Source organism: Phaenicophaeus curvirostris, chromosome 6 (assembly GCF_032191515.1).
Source record: "Phaenicophaeus curvirostris isolate KB17595 chromosome 6, BPBGC_Pcur_1.0, whole genome shotgun sequence".
Taxonomy (NCBI): domain Eukaryota; kingdom Metazoa; phylum Chordata; class Aves; order Cuculiformes; family Cuculidae; genus Phaenicophaeus; species Phaenicophaeus curvirostris.
This window is the reverse complement of record NC_091397.1, coordinates 37,291,935-37,310,106: the sequence shown is the minus strand read 5'-3', so window position 1 is coordinate 37,310,106 and position 18,172 is coordinate 37,291,935. Positions and strand designations below refer to the sequence as shown.

At 39.8% G+C, this 18,172-nt stretch overlaps 1 protein-coding gene across 2 annotated transcripts in view; it reads right to left on the bottom strand.

The window, feature by feature from the left end:
• PDE1C (phosphodiesterase 1C) overlaps positions 1-16,046 on the bottom strand; it is a 300,480-nt gene extending 284,434 nt beyond the window's left edge. The window contains exon 1 of one of the 2 annotated variants that reach the window (XM_069859824.1): positions 15,899-16,046. In XM_069859824.1, the coding sequence (XP_069715925.1) occupies positions 15,899-15,983 (85 nt within the window). In that variant the 5' untranslated portion in view covers positions 15,984-16,046. The remainder of the gene's footprint in view (positions 1-15,898) is intronic. The other variant, XM_069859830.1, reaches the window with a different exon arrangement.
• Positions 16,047-18,172: the final 2,126 nt, after the last annotated feature.

Here is an 18,172-nt window from a genome sequence, read left to right as displayed (position 1 = left end):
TTTGTTTCCCCAAAACAGCAGCACTTCAGCTGCACGCTGACAGAAAGACAAGCAGAGGAAGACAAGAACTGCTAGCTCTCTTATTCACAGGAAACCTGGACAGATGACCATTGTACGTGCCAGGCAGAAGAGGGGTTTCATAGCTCAAATATATCAGTGGTAGTCCTGACTGGAAATGCCCTTCACTTTACAGCTATTTCATCTACCAACACTAGTAGGTTTGCACAGACAGCAGGCCATGAAAGACTCAGTCTTGTTTGTCCATCCTGCATGCAAGAGAAGGAGCACTATATCCTCCTTTTTGAGAAGATTACAGCATAATACCTTAACTCTTCAGCAATGCAATTTTAATGATCAGAGACATCTCGTTTCTCCTTCTTTTGTGCACTGTCTCAGCACCAGGCACTAGAAGGCTGAATGTGACCAGCAGACCGCTCAGTCTGCCCTTGTGCCATGCAGCCTATTGTCACTTGTCCTTTGTCACTGTCTTCCTGCTACTTGGGAAGAGAGATACACACCACAATTTTTTTTCCTTTGCCCACGATATTTTCAAAAGACTCTCTGTGAGAGAAGCTTCCAACTAAAGAAGGTAGTGCTCTGATTTTCCTTCTAAAGGCAGTGCAAACGCATCTCTGTCCATGCAAATCCACACCTCAATCCAACTGAAATTAGCAGAACTTTTTGCCATTCTTTTTAATAGGAGAATAAAATCCTTTCATGATATTAAAAAAAAAAGGAAGTAGAAACTGAAAGAAAAAATATTTTTTTAAAAGTATGATTTTCTCTTTTGCCTTATCTTAATCTAGAGAAACTTTTCATTCATACATAAAATTACTGAACACCTTCAGCTGGGAACAACCTTCAAAAGTCATGAGGTCCAATCCTTGCTCAAATTAAGGCTAACTTAAAGCGTATTGCTTGTGAGTTATAGGATGAAAATAAATATCTTACATTTTTTTTAGTTACAACCCTGTGCAGAATGGCTCTAGAAATATTGCAATAGTGGTTTGCTAATGGGAGCACACTGAGTTTTCTAGCTTCCTTCATTTGTGGTCACTTTGCAAGCATTGCTGAGGTGCCACAGAATTCCCGCATGCACACTTTGGCACCAGTGCATGCCCTCTTTCTTTATTTACTTCACAACCATCATGGGATCAGATATAAAGGACTACTAGAGCTATTTCAGTACTCCACTCTGAGTGTCTGAGTAAGAAATACTGCCCTGAAGTGATTAAGTACCCTGCACTGCATAACCTTAAACCCAGAACATAAGAAGACTTTGCCCTCATGTGTCTGTGTTTCAGAGAGCAAGCCAGAAGCAGGGCAGGATTTGCCTCCTCCAGCTCAGGAAATCAAGCCAGATCTCTAATTAGCAAAACCTAGCAATGCTCTGGCAAACCTGCCAGGTGGAACAGACAGGAAGCGTTTCTCACAAATAAGAGAACAGCATATGCAAAAAGCTAAGAAAGATAATTTTGGTAATTTCTCATTAAGAGACGACGCAGTGAGTCAACCGTATAGAAATGCTACACCACTTCATAAGCCAACAGTGCAGATGTTAGGGACACCATCATGTGCCTCTTTCCTTTTCAGCTTTCTACCAGCTCACAGCAGAGTAGACTGGTGATGTGATCCCATCTGATAGAATTGTTTCAAGCAACTGAAATTCAAATCAATAACTAAAGCTTCTGGTGCATAGAGGAACCAAGTGCTGCTTCCCAGTTCCCTGTCACTGGCATTCTGCTGGTGAGCACCTGCAGACAGCTCTTCTCAGAGTCACCTTTGTAGCAGCTGGTCTCCTGTCATGATACAAGAGGATCTACTCGCACAAAGATGAAGTGTGCTTTAAAATACTCTTTTTTAAGCCCTTTTTAAAAAATCTCCACTTTGAAGCAAGTACAGCCAAACCACTAAGCACTTCTGATGTGAAAAATGCCACTGGGAGCATTTGCCAGTGTTATCATTATTACTTCACATAAACTACCGATACCCGTAAAAGTAGTGACCGATATAACATATACACTTCCCCCAATGTTGTCTTCCCATCTTGAAGAGGACAGCTTTGTCTTAATACTACATAAATCCAAAATTAATAGCTTCAAAAGATTCCCCAGGCTTCACATCCAGTTGCTGTCAACCTATAATAAAAGAAGGAAAGATCCAAGGCCTGAGTCAGAGCATTTATCACAACACGCTTGAATATATACCCGTGGTGAAGGCCCTGAGCAAAACACAGGCACTGGCTAACATGTAATGTCAGCCCTAGTTTGAAGTTACACGTCTCTTTAAATATTAGCCAAAGAAAAATACTTCTGTTTATTTTGTTCTTCTGAAAGTCACTAATTGAAATGCCTATGAAAAAGTGATTCATTTTTTCATCAATAATGCTGCAAGTGCCTTCATTGCAGGTACCACACAGACTGAACCAGGCAAATACATGCTGCACTTCCCCCATATCTTTCAACAGACACCTTGGTTTTAAACCCAAATCCTCAATTTGGTGTAGAAAAAAAACCCCACTGTTTCTTTCTAGAGGCACTGCTACTTCAGCAGCAACAAGGAAAAGGAGGCCACCATGAACACAGAGTCTGTGCAGCACAGCAAATGCTCCATTTTCTGGTTGAAAATGAGATAGGGTTTAGGGTTTCATGCTCAGAGGTCAGGAGGTGGTCATCCACTCATCAGGACAAAATAGCTGTGGTCTCTGTGCAGCAGGAGCTCTCTGCTGGCTCTATGAGTGCATGGCAGAAGGTATAAGTACCATCATGGAGCTGTATGAGGGCAGGATGAAGTATTCTGTCTCAATACACATGATGCTGCGGGTGCAAAACAGAGGGAGTGTGCCATGCTCTTTTAAAAGATCTTACAGCAGTAGCTCCCTGCAAAGGAAGGAGTTTGATTATATTTTACTGAGTAGTTTTGAGACAACTGCTCTCTTACTTTCTCAGGCGTATCCCAGGAAGAGGCAAGACAAATTTGTGGATACTTCAGTGGAAGTAAATGGCCATATTACTGAAAAGTACTGGGAACAGAGCACTCTCAAAACCCACAAAAATAGTGCTCCATAAATGCATTGGGTGTAGCACTTGAGTCCTGTGACTGAGCTCCTGAAGGAAAGCATTTTCTATATTTTAAAAGTAATCATTATGAGCAAGATCGATTTGGCAGCTCTTGCAATAGTAAGTATTCTCATTCATTGTAATGGGACTAATCACATAGAAATGCATGACTGATCTCAAAATACTTCTTATTTAGTTAATGTCTTCACTGATATTTCTTGGTTCTGTCATGCTTCTTTACAGAATATTCTCATGTGCTGTCTTTTTTAAAATATTTAACAGTGTAACCTCTAACTTTTCTATTCCAGGTTGTTTGTTTTGGTTTGGGTTTTAGTTGTTTGAGGTTTTTTTCATTTTTATTGTTTTCTTTTTAAAACTGTCTTTTTTAAACAAAGTCCAACAGCATATTTCATAACCTAAGTGGCATATCATGTATGTACCTCACCCTGATAACTTTATCCTTGTGTTTCTGTGAACATGTCACCTTCTGCAACCATGTCTAATTTATTTTCCACATACAGTTTTGTTCACCTTTGACCCAAAATTTCAGTGATCAAAGGATGCGTTACAATGGCATGAATTATATTGAAGACACTAACACGAGCAATCATTGCCTGTTTTAGATCACTGACTTCCGAGGTGGAGCTAAACTACCTGATTAGGCACTTCACCTGTAAGTATTGTGGCACATGTCCCTCCAGCCACAATGAAAGCAAGTTCTCCTTTAATTTAAAAAACATTATTATTATGCAAAATAACAACCTCTTTTTCAACCATTAAATAACTTGGGCATAGGCATGGATTTCTTTCTCTTACACCTGAAGTTGTTAGGGATTTGGACTGAATAAGAAATGTAAGATAAATCCTTAATCCTGCCATCTTTTAACTATTCCAGCCCCTCACTGCTATTTTTCTTTAATAAGTTTTGGAACTGCTGCTGTATTGTTCTTCAGCAGCCATACTAAGAGATGCCCTCATTTTCCTATGCTAATTCCTCCAGCAGTTTAATGAATATGAAATTACACATACATGTACAGACCTTATATAGACTAAAAAATGACGCATGATGAAAGAATATTCAAAATATTACAAAGATTGCTTCTTTTTGGCAATCAGGTATTATTGGATGGTTATGACACACAATTTCAAAGGATTATGTTCTTTGTTCCTTTTTCAGTGCCCAAAGGTACCAAATATGATTTAATATAGCAGTCACAAATGTCTTAGCTATCTGAATGCTGCTCAGTGACTTCCAACAATCACCTTCTTGCAAATGAGAATAAATAAATATTTTGTAGTGCAGATGACAAGCCATGTGCCATCTGCATAGGCAGTTTACTGGACATGATAAATCCACTAAATACATCAAGCTAATCTTAAAATTGAAAAGGAATAATCTGAATGAGATTTAAAATTAATTGTGCAACATAAGACTTATTTCTCTGTGTTCAAAGTTTTCCCTGTGCTTCATTTTGGAGTAGTAAGCTTACCTTGAGGCCTATTTCACAATGACTGAAGTATTAGAATATTTGCTCCCTTTCACAAATTCCCAACGCATTTCTAACTTGCTCAGATGGATTTAGGAGTTCAAGGTCCATAAGGTATTGTTTTCTTTAGAAATATAAATTAGTCTTAGCAAAGGCATTGAGAGAGATTCTGGCACCCACAGCATGTCCTGTCTTCCTTCCTTTATTCTTCCGGGTTCCTTTGAAGGAATCTCAATGCCAAAAGACTTCATTGCTTTTTCCTGGTTAGCAGCACTGCCAAAAAGTAGTAGGGTTTGGGCATCTTTCTGCCAAAGGTTAGAGAGGATGATGGGGGCTGAGGAAAGACACGCAACTCCAAGTCTAAGATCTTCCACCCCTCCCTCCAGTGTAACACCCATTTCACCAACATGGAAACACTCTCTTCTTCCCAATTAAAAAAGATATTTGTAATACCACCTATGAACTGCAGGCAAAACTCCCCAAAGTGCTCAAAGGCCAGATTTCCTTTGCCTCTTGGCTTCGGGACCTAAGCATTCTCTGAGAAAGCTTAGCCAAAGCATCTGAAGAGAGCAGTGCTTAACAAATAAGCAGTGCTGATTTGTAATAATCAAAGCTAAAAACTTCCCAAAAGGAGACAAAACTTGCTTGCCACAAACAACATAAGAGAGATTAAATCCAAGTGACTGAACGCAACATGTAAACACACAGCCAGCTGGGAACACATCCCAGAGGTTTTATTTAAGCATCAGTGCAGAGCTAGAGAAAAATAATTATGCACGTAAAGTGTCACTGTAAATGACAGCTAATAAAACAGGAGGCTGAAATTATTGTTGCTGCTTCAGAGGTCAAGAAGGCAAACACAATCAGAGCATCAATGACAAGTTGTCATGCAAAACTTCACTTGAAAAATGCCACTTCACTTAAATGGCACAATGAATTCTAATTAATAGGAAGCATTAGACTGGAACATAAGGCAGCAAACATTACTAAAGAATAAACATATTCTTCCATGAAGGAAAATTTACTCTGATCATGTTGTCAAGCTGACAGGAGCATCTTCCAGGAGCAAGTGGATCCAAATTATCAGCAGCGTTGTAATTGCTATCCTCAGTACTAACACTTCCCTTGACTCAAGAACAATTAAGCCTTGAGTGTTAGCTATGGAGATAAGAATAATATCATGAAGCCACATAGCAACTGTAATAATAACAACCTGTTAATACTTTGGGAATAGAGGAATGCTGGAGAGCATTAGCAGACCAGATTGATAGTTAAAGCATTAGCTTAGGTCTTGAATCTAACACTTGGCTGACAGGGATCTAGCAAGTCCCAGCTTCAGCCTGCCCAAGTGAAACTCAAGTACAACACTTAACAACCAGGACCCCTTGATTTCCCAAGGCTGCTGTGATGACTTCCAGCTGGCATTTTAAAGAGCAGTGGTTTCATCAGTGTTCCTCCAGATGTTTGTCCTTCATCTCTTCTGAAGGGGAATCATAGAACCACTCGGTTGGAAAAGACCTTTAAGATCATCAAGTCCAACCATACCTGTCTGCTACTAAAACACATATACTAAACCCTAAGCACTTCATATACCTGTCTCTTAAATACTGCCAGGGATGGTGACTCAACCACCTCCCTAGGCAGCCTGTTCCAGTGTCCAATAACCCTTTCAGTGAAGAAATTTTTCCTGAAACTCCCCTAGCGCAACTTGAGGCCATTCCCTCTCATCACATCTTGTCCTATTGCTTATCACTTGGGAGAAGAGACTAACACCCACCTCACTACAACCTCCTTCAGGTAGTTGTAGACAGTGATAAGGTCTCCTGTCAGCCTCCTGTTCTCTAGACTAAACAATCCCAGCTGCTCCTTATAAGACTTGTTTCTCCAGCACCAACTTTTTTGCTCTTCTCTGGACATGCTCCAGGTCCGCAATGTATTTATTTCATGTAATGAGAGGCCCAAACCCAAACACAGTATTTGAGATGCAGCCTCACCAGTGCCGAGTACAGGGGCACAACCACTCTCCTTGTCCTGCTGGCTGTGCTGTTTCAGATACAGGACAAGACGGTCTTGGTCTTCTTGGCCACCTGGACCACTGCTGATTCACATTCAGCTGGCTGTCAACCAAAAAAGGAAAGGGCACAACTTTACAGCCAGATGAAATAAAGTTACTAGCAATCAATTGCTCTCTGCAGTAAAGTGAGCTGCAAACTGCAGTCATGGAGGAGCTGCTATACCTCCCATTCAACCAGGTTCTGGGACAATCATCATTCAAGAATGCCAGGCTCCAGTGCCAACACATGTCAGCTTGCTGTCGGTTTCCACTGTGAGGCAGGCGGTTTCCATGTAATCATTTCTGTCTACATTTAATAGGGAGAAGAGGCAAAACAACTACCTTAATATTCACCTCTCTTGCAACCAAAAATTCAGTATGTGGCAAAATAATTTTTTTTTCCAGAAGAAACATGCATCCAAATATCATGAAAAACTTTCAGCTCAAATCCACCCTAAATTATGCTTCTGGAAATTAATTCTATTGAAGTGAAGCAAGATGCCCATTATTAGTTGATCTATATATGCTGTATAATTTATGGAAAGCAGACAATCAACTAAAAGCTAAGGAGAGAAGCAGTCATTAGGTCTTAGGTATTTCCTGCTGGAATTCTATTTAAGTGTTGAGGTTACCAGAAAGAAATTAACTCTACCTGCAAAGGAATTTTCAAAAGTAGCACAGGATGTCCTGTTCTGGACTTTCTAAAGATATCCATTGGCGTTTGTAATAGCAAAGCTAGCCAACAGCTAGGGCTCTGGAAAATCCCACTGCTTTTGTCATCTGAGGAGCCATGATATGAGATTCTGTAAATTAATGCTGACAAATTATTTACTCTTCTAGGAGCAGCAGTCTACCACCTTCCCTTGTGCTCTGTAAGTTATATACACATTCAACACTTTTTTTACTATACACCACATACACAGTACATGGGCTATAAAATATAGATATGAATATGAAAGATTGAAATCAGTTTTGATTATCAAGTTCTACTTTAAAATCCAGATTTTGTCCAGGAAAAAAATCCACAGCTTTGCCAGAGATTTCTTAGATTTGCCCATATAGCATTTTTAAGAAAAATAATACACACTGCAGGCCACATTATGTTTTGAGTTACAAAGGTTGCATAAGAGTGAGAACATAAATTGGCCTGCGAGGTCTGTAATTCTGCATTATGATAATGTTCAAGGTGTAAAGAATGCAGATTGTCTTTAAATTGATGGCTCGCAGTTGGGAGAAAAGACCATCTACCTCCTGTTGACTAATGAAAAGGGGTACGGGGCCACCAAATAAGGGCAAATAAAGGAGTCTGAACATCCTAAAGATCCCATTTTCAGAGTACATTTTAAGGGAAATGGGGATTATTAACGGTATACATGTTTGGTAATAATCACAACTTTGGAAGTGGTGGAGGAAATCAATATAAAATAAATTGGCTTGATATTGTGCTATTCACATGGCATACAACAGCACATAAAACATTATATCCTTCAAAACACCAGTGGTAATGGGAGAAGAAAACAACACTTTGCATTTGCACAATGGACAGCAACACCTGTCCTATATCTCCATGCATTTTCATTCTTTGTTCACTTCCCAGAGCATTACAATTGCAATTGTATCCACTTGGTAACTGATGAAAATACCAATTGCTCTCATTTAATCATGGAGCACACATCACTAAGGAGCAAAAGAGCTCAGCCTGCAACTGAGGACCACTTGTTTGAAAAGTTCTGTGACTTCAGTAAGGTTTTGTGTGAACATCCTACAGCAGGTGTGTAAATTGTATGTGTAAATTGTTCATCTTTACCTACAAGGGTCAGAAAAAAACCCAAAACTCAAATTCAGTATTCTAAGAAGAGGAACATTTTGCTGTAACTGGTTCCAGAGAAAGTTAACATAGTTATAATTTTTACTTCAAGTCTAATTCCAAAATGATTTAATAACTTTTAATAACTTGCTCTACTTCAAAATGCAATAAAAAAAAAAATGCCAGGAAACTTTCTGTATGTTCTTAACTGTGTGGTAGGACTAGAGCAATAAAGCTTAGGTTCTGGTTGACATGATTCAAAATAAATCACTTGCATTCCTGAAGCACAAAATAAAAGACAGACAAGGATAAAGCATAAAGAGGAAAACATCAGTACAAATTTTGGGGAATGCATTATTACAGTTCAAGAGTAGAAAACCCAGAAATAGAAAGAAAACAAGATAATAAATAAAAAGTGAGTCCATAAAAAAACCCAGCATACTACATGGGGGAACTGCAAGGACATCAGCTACCCATGTATGTGGGGAAGAAACTGGTAAAATTTGATTTTGGAAGGTCTCTGCTGCTAATATGCATTCATTGTCAGTGCTAAAAGAGAAAGGACACACAATCTGAATCCAAATAGTGTTCCTTATGCTCACCTCCAATGAGTATAAACTGACTGTAAATCTACTGATCGTAGAAGAGGCACTTGGAGTTGAAACTGAATGAAGTGCTATTGGCTAAGCAAGTTGTCTGCCCTCTCACCTTTCCTAGTAACGTGCCATTTGACAGGTCTCATCGCTCTGCATCACTGTGAGAAGGAGGGAGAGTTGCAAAGGGCACTGAACCAAGAGAAATAAGACACAGCTTCATGCAGCAGCAGCAGCAGCAAGGGACTAAGCACCACGCACTGTGATTTAATGGAGAGAGATGATGTTTGCAGCTCCTGAGGGAAATTTTCAGGGGGCTGATTGCAGCTGCTATGAAAACAGGGGGAGGATACAATGTCACACCATGACCTGAATGACTACTGTTACATTGTCCCAGTGTACAGCTCCACTTGCCAGCTGGGAAGCCAGGATAGACCTCATTAAGTGCATCTGTTAGGTAATTATTACAACTTTCCCTGCATCATGCTTCCAACTTTGCACAAGGCTATTGATGTAGTCATGGGGTTTAAGTTCCCAGGCCTGAAAATCTCAATCCTGTAGCTATTAGAAATCTGGGATCCAGTTACAGCAGGATTGTTAGATACAAGCTCTGTCACCAGGCAGGGAGAAAAATCATACCGGTATAATCTTGACAAAGCCTTGGAAGTAAGCCATGGAAAAGCTGCATGATTTACCTTCCCTGTATGCAGGGCAGCTCCTTTTCTAATCTACAGCAGCATTCATGTTAACTGGAGAAGAATGTCCAGGACAGATCCTTTGCTCATTTAAATCATTGTAATGATGCTGGTTTACTGCTGAACAGGATCCTGCCTGTTGGCTTGGTTTGCACTAGTACACAAGTAAGTAGAGGATGCATCCAGGAGCCTTTTGCTTTCTTACACATGCAAAACTACAGAACTCAGAAAAATGAGCTTGCATTTACACTACATGAGGAAAATAGACTAATTAGCACAGAACAAGGGTTTAAAATAGAAAATATGCAGCAGAAATTCAAATCCCCAAAGATAATTATGTTTGAAAGCTCCTAGACTCTGGGCCTCACAGAAGCAGTATGAGGAGGAGGATGTCAACCTCTGGCTTTTGATGTGGGAGAGAGAGCGGACTGGGGCTGCAAATGAGAGAAGGCTGTTCCTGGTCAGAGCCTGTCTGCTCAGAAACAGGCCTGCCAGCCTGCCTGCTACTGAGCTCAAAAGGCACAGAAAAGTCCATGCCTGTTTATTTCTTTTAGAACTTTGGGCATTCTAGGAAATCTGAAATATGCAATTAATTTCTGTCCATCAATTCAGAAGGCATTGGGAGCAGGAGTAGTTGGCCAAAGACCAGAGAGAAAACAAAAGCTGGGGTGACACTGTGTCTCACCATCAGGGCTCTGGAGGGTATTTTCACATGTTTTGAACTCAGCTGCAGAGAATGGGGATGTACATTCACTCACATCAAAACATGCTGCAAAAATTTTCCTGTTCACAGCTTCTCTGAGAAATAAAATCAAGAGGAGGAAGGAGACTAGCACTTCTGATGTGACCCTGCCACAGGGACCTGCAGGCTGAATCTGATCCTGTGGGAGATGCTGCTGAACATGGAGTGCAATCCTGCATAGTAACCTCTCACTCAAAACAAAATACCTCTGATAAAGAAGGGGACAGCCTCAAACCCACTGCGTTTCTGGATGCCAAGACATAAGCAGCAGAGCGCAGCTGTGAACAGCAGGTAGCAGAGATAAGGTAGACTCTCCACAGAGGCAAATGGGCAGAGCTCCTCAAAAACATTGCCAGGCTTTTTGCCACATGAGAACTACCTCTGTAATCTTTTCAAAGATGATTTACTTCATTTACAGTAATCCACCCCTGCAATATCAAGATGTTAGTGTAATATCAATACCTTGTAGATGACACAGAAATCACCATCTCCACCCTCTTACAGAAGTAGCTACAGATTAAGTACCAACAGTAGGAATTCCTGTTGCCCATCACTGTGGCAGATATCATCCACCTTAAAGGGCCAGCTGGGTATCTCACATATAGGCATGCCAACTATGAAGACTCTTTTCAGTTGCATTTTCATGCAGAACAGACAGACCAGACTGATTTGAAGCTCAAACACAACTTTATAATGGATGGAGAAGAAAAAAAACCTCTTGTAACTTCAGAGCTTTAGTTCACAATCTATTTGCTGACAGCTTTCTTTAGGTGAATTTGCTGAGAGTAGGACTATGTTGTGAGAGATTTTTATTCTTTCTAGTTTATCATAACTATATCAGACTTCCTTAAATTACATTAAAGTTTTCGTGTCCTATTCCAAGCTCAGTATATGTATTATATTGATAAACTTAGATTTCTCAATTCATAGATTTCAGGTGACAGTGCTCCACTGTTTACACAGAAATCATCAGTGCTCCCTACTGGCTCTAATTAAGAAAATATTGTCTCAATAAGTTCTATCTGGAGAGAAAGGGAGGAAAAAAAACCCAAAGTTCTGGGAGGTTAATTGATGTTTTTTAAACCTGTTGCATTATGCCCTAACAAAGAAGATTATAGAATCATAGAATAACCAGGTTGGAAGAGACCCACCGGATCATTGAGTCCAACCATTCCTATCAAACACTAAACCATGCCCCTTAGCACCTCATCCACCCGTCCCTTAAACACCTCCAGGGAAGGTGACTCAACCACCTCCCTGGGCAGCCTGTTCCAGTGCCCAATGACCCTTTAGGTACAAATAAAAGGAAAGCCTATAATCCTCAGCAGGAGTGGTGGTTATGCATTCTCCCTTTACTTTTTGGGCAGGGACACCATTTGTGTGCATGCAAGCAGAGACACCTTCTCCCCTCTCTGAAATCAAACTTATCCCATAGACATTTCTCCCAGACCTGCTTTGAAGAAAAGCTACGAGTGACATACATGCAGAAGTATTGAGAGATTTGTCAGCACCTCATAATTACAGTGTGCTTTCAGTCAGAAGGGCATTTTTTATTATAAGCAACTAACAACAGAATTAGAGTAAATCTCCATGAAAATGCACTGTGTATGGGCCTACAGGTGCCTTCTGCTGAAAACTGCCTCTTTTTTGCATTGTGAAGGTGTCATTGCCTTCAGATGAATGGCAAACTCCAATATGGCTGAAAACCAATACACAATAAAAGTTAACTTAATTGCTACAATGTACACAGTTCTTTATACAGTACAAAAAATGAAACTGCTGTTATTTCTCTGGTTTCTTTCTAAAATAATTTTTAAAAGTCCTTCCTGTCTATTCCACTCCTAACAGACAACTGTTCAAGAGAATAACAGAAAATACACAGCATCATTTTCTTTAAAACTTAAGTACACATGAAGTGATCTCTCAGAGGGACCAGCAAGAACTACTTTGGTTGTTCTGCCTGTGACACTGAAAAGGATGTTGAAATGGGTTTCAAGTAGTGAACTGTAACATGAGGAACTCCAGTAGCATTAGGAAAACCCTATTTTTACAGAATTATTTCAAAATAGGTCCCAAAAGGACCACTGAGCAAAACTCAGATCTTCTGTAGTAATTGGAGGACAGGGTTATGCACACAAAATAGAGAGTATTCTCCTAAAGAAAATTTCCTGCAAGATTCAGAAATCACTGCTGTGAGCTAGACTGTTTCAGTGTCACATCTCTCCTCTCCAGTAACACCTGAGTTACAGCAGAACTCCCAATCACTTCATTTCATTCTAATCTATAAAAATAAATTTTTTGGACATGTTGGACAGGACAAAATAGTGTTGCCAGGTGCTTCTGGATATAAAAAGCAGAGAGTGGGAGCTTTAATGAAGTTAGCTCTTAGTCATAGGAAGGTGATAAATGCAGAAAGAAAATATCCTCTTGTTACTGTTTGTGTTTACTATTTTCACAGGTTTAAAGACAGTGGATGTTTCTCTGTCTTGCACCTTTAGTCAGTCAATTACAGCAGCAAAGTCAGCAGGTAACATAATGATATTCTGATTTAATTGCCTTTCATTTGCACTGGAGTGATGAGACAAGGTGCAGGACAAAACAAAAGTAAGCCTTAAGTCTTGATTTTATTTCCTTTAAACTCAGATGCTATCCTGTTATGTTTTACTTCTAGCGGAGGAAAATTTAGCCAAAGCTGAACAAGAGCTCAAAGATAATAATTTCTGTATAGAAAACTTCATGGACTCTGAAATTTGCTGATATTAAGCATGGTGAATACAGATCTTCAAGCCTTCATCTGAGACTCTTTGCTCTAGAAAGTTCATTGTGATTTGCATGATTCCTGTCTTGAATGGTCCCACTAAATGGCTCACACTGCGGCTCTACTGTAGTCCCTTTATATTCAGCTACCAGTGCAAAAAAAATCCATAAAAGCAGAATATCCAAAACTACATGGAAATCTTCCACAGGCATAGAAAAACACACTTCGGGCCTCCTCACGGTCTCTGTTGAACGGGTGGTATCTGGAGGAAAGGGATTTGCAATTACTTTGTTTCTTCATACAGAAGAAAGCAATCAAGTATTGGCATATATTTGCCTTTCTGATAGAACACATCCCTTTCTTCCGCAGGGATCTGAAGTCTTTGGGAAGTAGTGTGGAATCCCCACAGCTCTTCTGTTCTACTGCTAGTGCTGTAAGCAAACAAGGTAAAAATTAGAGCAGTCAAGAAGCTGCTCTAGGTTGTCCTGCTGCATGAACAGATGCTGACCATCTCCAGAGACAGGAGGTTATATAGCTGCAAACCATTAGCAAGAAGCTCTTTTTGCAACATCTTTCTTCCATGCCCACATACTTTCATGTCTGATGTTAATCCCAGGTCTTTCATTAAAATTTTCATTAAGTTTCATTTTAAGAGATCACTTTTCCAAAACGCTGTGAAGATCATTCTTTCTTAGCAATCAGTATAAGGGTGAATTAATGCAAAATATTTTTTCTTTTGCACTCAAATGGAAACTCTTATCTCTCAACCTGCCATTACTCTTTCTCAAAAGTATCAGCCTTCTCTCCCAGCTGACACTTCACCAGCAGATGCAGCAGCTCAGCATTTCCCAAGAACTTCTTAAAAAAATTGCAGTACCCTAAGATAGGTCCCTACACATAAGTTTTATTTGAAGGAAAAAAAGAAGTTTAAGCTTATCTCTGACACACTAATATCAATGTAGGATCTTCTGAATACATTCATTTTCTCCAGTATAAAGGTTAATAAATACATTAATCACTCAGTTCTGTCTACCACACAGTGCTGGTAATACTAGATAGAATGTTTACAAAGTTTTCACAGTTATGTGAGTCAATCCACTGCATACTTGCCCAGATATAAAAATAAATGTTATATAATACACAGATCACACAATCAATACACCGGTTATGTGTACCAAATAGGAGAAAATAGCACATTAACTCCTATGCAACAACTGTCCTAAGAAGCAGAAGATGTAGTTCTAAGCCTGAGTCATTTCATCCAAAGTTTGTTCTAGTTGTTTTGTGAGCATAAGAAATAGACAGTAGAGCAACAAATAAAGCAATCCTGATGGTTTGTTGATGAACAAAAAAAAATAATTAGGCACAGTCACAAATGTTCAGTGTCTTCAGATAATGTGTCTAGGCTCAAAATGGAAATGTTTATCCTCCAGACTGACACAAACTAACGAGACAACAGTATCAGTAATGATGCTGAGAGGGAAAGAGGTTAAGATAGGGAGTTCAAAAGAGAGCATATTTCAGCTTAAACTGTGAAGGGACTACCACCTAGAGAAAGAAATTTGAGAAGTAGTATTTTCCTGACAGTTTCACCCTTGAAATGCAATACTCACATTAACTACATGAAGATATATAAATGAAACATACACTTCCATCTCCAATTTTTTTCAGCAAATTTGTTTGCAAGATGTTAATTATTGCAAAACTATTTCTTCATGAAACAGAGAGGTAAATAAGTGCCTCCTCCCACACCACTAAAAAGTGTGTATCCATCATTATTAGACGAAATTGTGACCCAATTGCAAGTAGTACAAATTAGGAAAAATTTCCCTGGTTTCACAACTGCAAGAAGATCTCTGCCATCTTAAAGGTATTCAAGTGGAATTTGTATTGATTGATTATTACAAGTTTAACCATATATTATAGCATGGATTTATTCTAAAAATTAATATGAGATGTAAATTTTTTTCTAAATCTGTAAGGATTTATATAATGTAGCCTGTTGAGATACACAGTTTAAGCAGACCAGCCTTCTCAGAGAATCCTCAGATTTTAACTTTCGCACAACAAGTCTCTTGGAAGAACACGTAGACACCTGATGCTCTGAGAAGCCTCACTTTTCACAGGACAGTGAACACAAACAATAAACTGCACAACCAGTCCTAAAATTCCTAATCTTTCCTTGCATCTTTCCCTACCCCAGCAATTTTGCTTTTTGTGTTTGAGACAACAAGAACTGTTACGTACATATTTACGCAAACTGAGAAATGGCAAAAGGTTACAGAATTTGGAAACACTGGTTAAGTGAGCAAATATTGGAAACAAAGCCAAGGCTCCCAATGGTTATGTTCTGTGCTCATCATAAGGAAATTCAGAGAGCAAGTTGGAAACCTCCAGTCCTGAATCCCAGGCTTTCCTGAGATAAGGTTCCAAGGCAAAAGTTCTGCAAATGTCTCTGTGAACTTGTGCCAAAACCCAGCAAATGGATTTAGAGCAGCTGTATGTTAAAGGCAGAAGAAAATACAGAAGGCAGAATGGAAAACCAACCCAGACAAAATTTGCAGGGCATCTATAGATTTTAAAGGCACATATTGACAGAAGGGAGGTATCAACAGCTGTCTTTCACCTGAACTTACTGGAGCTTCAAACTGAGAGAAAAGGAGAGAGATAGTGAAGGAAAGAACAGGAATTAAATCAGGCTTACCAATTGTAAAGCTATAGCCATCGATGCTGAAAGTAGCACTCCGGCATTTTTTAAATCCTTCCTTTCTGCTGCTTGGCTCTGTCATGATCCTGCCAGTTTGTACTTTCAGCAGCAGCCTTGCTCTCCCCGCTGGAAGCACAGCACTCGATCTCAGTCTTAGCTGCCCTTGAATATCTGCCAGTGACAGCACACACACCCAGCCTCACGCATCTCCCGGCGCGGGGAGCTGATTCTGAGAGGAACGTACCCAGCAGCTTTCTCCTCCCCCAAAGACTCTCACTGGCATGGTACTGACGTGCCTACTCAGAGTTTAACAACTGGTTAGAGGCTCGCGGTATCTAAACCGGCAGTCAATTAGCGCAAGACTACCGAGTCAATAAGCCAGCTCTGCCTGTCAAATCTCTTGTGTAGGAGTTCAGCACACAATTAAAAAAAGACAAAGGGTTAGATTTTGCTGTGATCTACCCACAGAAGCTTCTTGTATTCCCTGCTAGGCAGCAGCCCCTGCTTCTGTGGCTCTTCTTGCTCATGGGTGTTTCTAACTTGTAGAAAATTGTGCTCAGGTTTCAGTCCTTCAAATACAAGGAGCATGTTTTAATCATTTGAAGTACAATGAATCAACCCAAGATTACAGTACACCATCAATCAGGTATGCTTACACTAATGGGAATTTTCTGGAAACAACCGTCAGCAGAACGCAAGAGATTATCAGTAAGTACAAGTGCAAGCAACTGTGGGAAAACAACAGAAGTGGTTCAAAAGTAATGATGATAAATTGAGCAAAATGTACACGCATATACAAAAATAAAGTCTTTTGAAGCACTTCCTCCTCCTGGTGGTTCATCAAGCGTTTTATATACTCCTCTCTGTGTTTTTTTAAAAAATGTTTCTTTAAAAAATGTGATTCAGAGTGCTTGCAATAATCCACTGAAAAAGGCAGGCACATCATCCCCATCCCATGAACAGACAAGATTTAGAGTCAAGGCTGGCAAATTTTTCACAGAAGCCTACCAGAAAGCCAAGATTTTATAAATAAGCGTACAAGAAAACACTGACAATGTCTTAATGATTCCAGTACCTATATCATAGAATCATAAAATCATAGAATAACCAGGTTGGAAGAGACCCACCGGATCATCGAGTCCAACCATTCCTATCAAAATAGGTGCAGTTGAAAGTCAGCTCCTTGTAACAGAAACACCTTAGAGGACCAGGACACCTTTCTTTGATTCTCCTGAATTCGTTTGCTGTCTCTGATTCTAGTGGCTGACAAAGCTGGCTACCTGATGGGTCTGAATTCTGCTGATTTGCTCAAGGCTTTATGCTATCCCAGGGTGAAAGTCGGGAACGAATATGTAACTAAAGGACAAAATGTCCAACAGGTATCTCAGTGCAATCCTTCTCTTTTTTTCTGCTATGTGTGTTAATACAGAAACATGTCACTGAAGTGCTCCAATTTTTAAGGTTCCCAAATATAAAAGTACATTCCACATAAATACAACAGGTTTGGCATTGCCCTGGGTGGAAACCACACGAAAACACTGAGTTTCAGGAAGACTGCCATCAAAATGGCCTCAAGATGCACCAGGTGAGAGTTAGGTTGGATAAAAGGAGGAATTTCTTTACTGAAAAGGTTGTCAAGCATTGCGACAGGCACTCCAGGGGAGTGGTTGAGTCACCATCTCTGGAGATGTTTAAAAGATGAGTAGATGTCATACTTGGGGACATGATCTGATGCTTTGCATGTTGCTGTTCAGCTCTTGGCTAGATTTCAGTTCCGCCATTTACACTCTGTTTTCCCAAACAATCCCTCCAGATTCACCTGGGGTACCGTACATTTTCTACCTTCCGCTGTTGGGCAGTACCAACAGTTCTTGTGGCTGTAGTTCAATGCCATGTAAAGTAATCCATGTATGTCATTTGTAAACCACCTGGGGATCCTTTGAGATGGAAAGCACAGTGTGAATTGAAAATATTTATTATTATTGCTATAAACAGACCAGGGTATCCATGGTAACATTTAATTTGTCAACACATAATACAGCAGTTATTTTAATATTTTTCCTTTCCTTTTCAATGTTCAGAACAGTTTTGCCTGTTTTCAGGAAGTCTATTTTAACCAAAGACCATATCAAATTAAACCAATGATGCATCCAATCTGCCTTCCTCTGAAACATGTTAGAGGAAGTTGTTATGGCTGTCTTTTCACAACAAATACGCAACACCATCCTTCCTACCCCTAGGCAGTCTGTTTCTGCCCTGCAGAATGAAAAG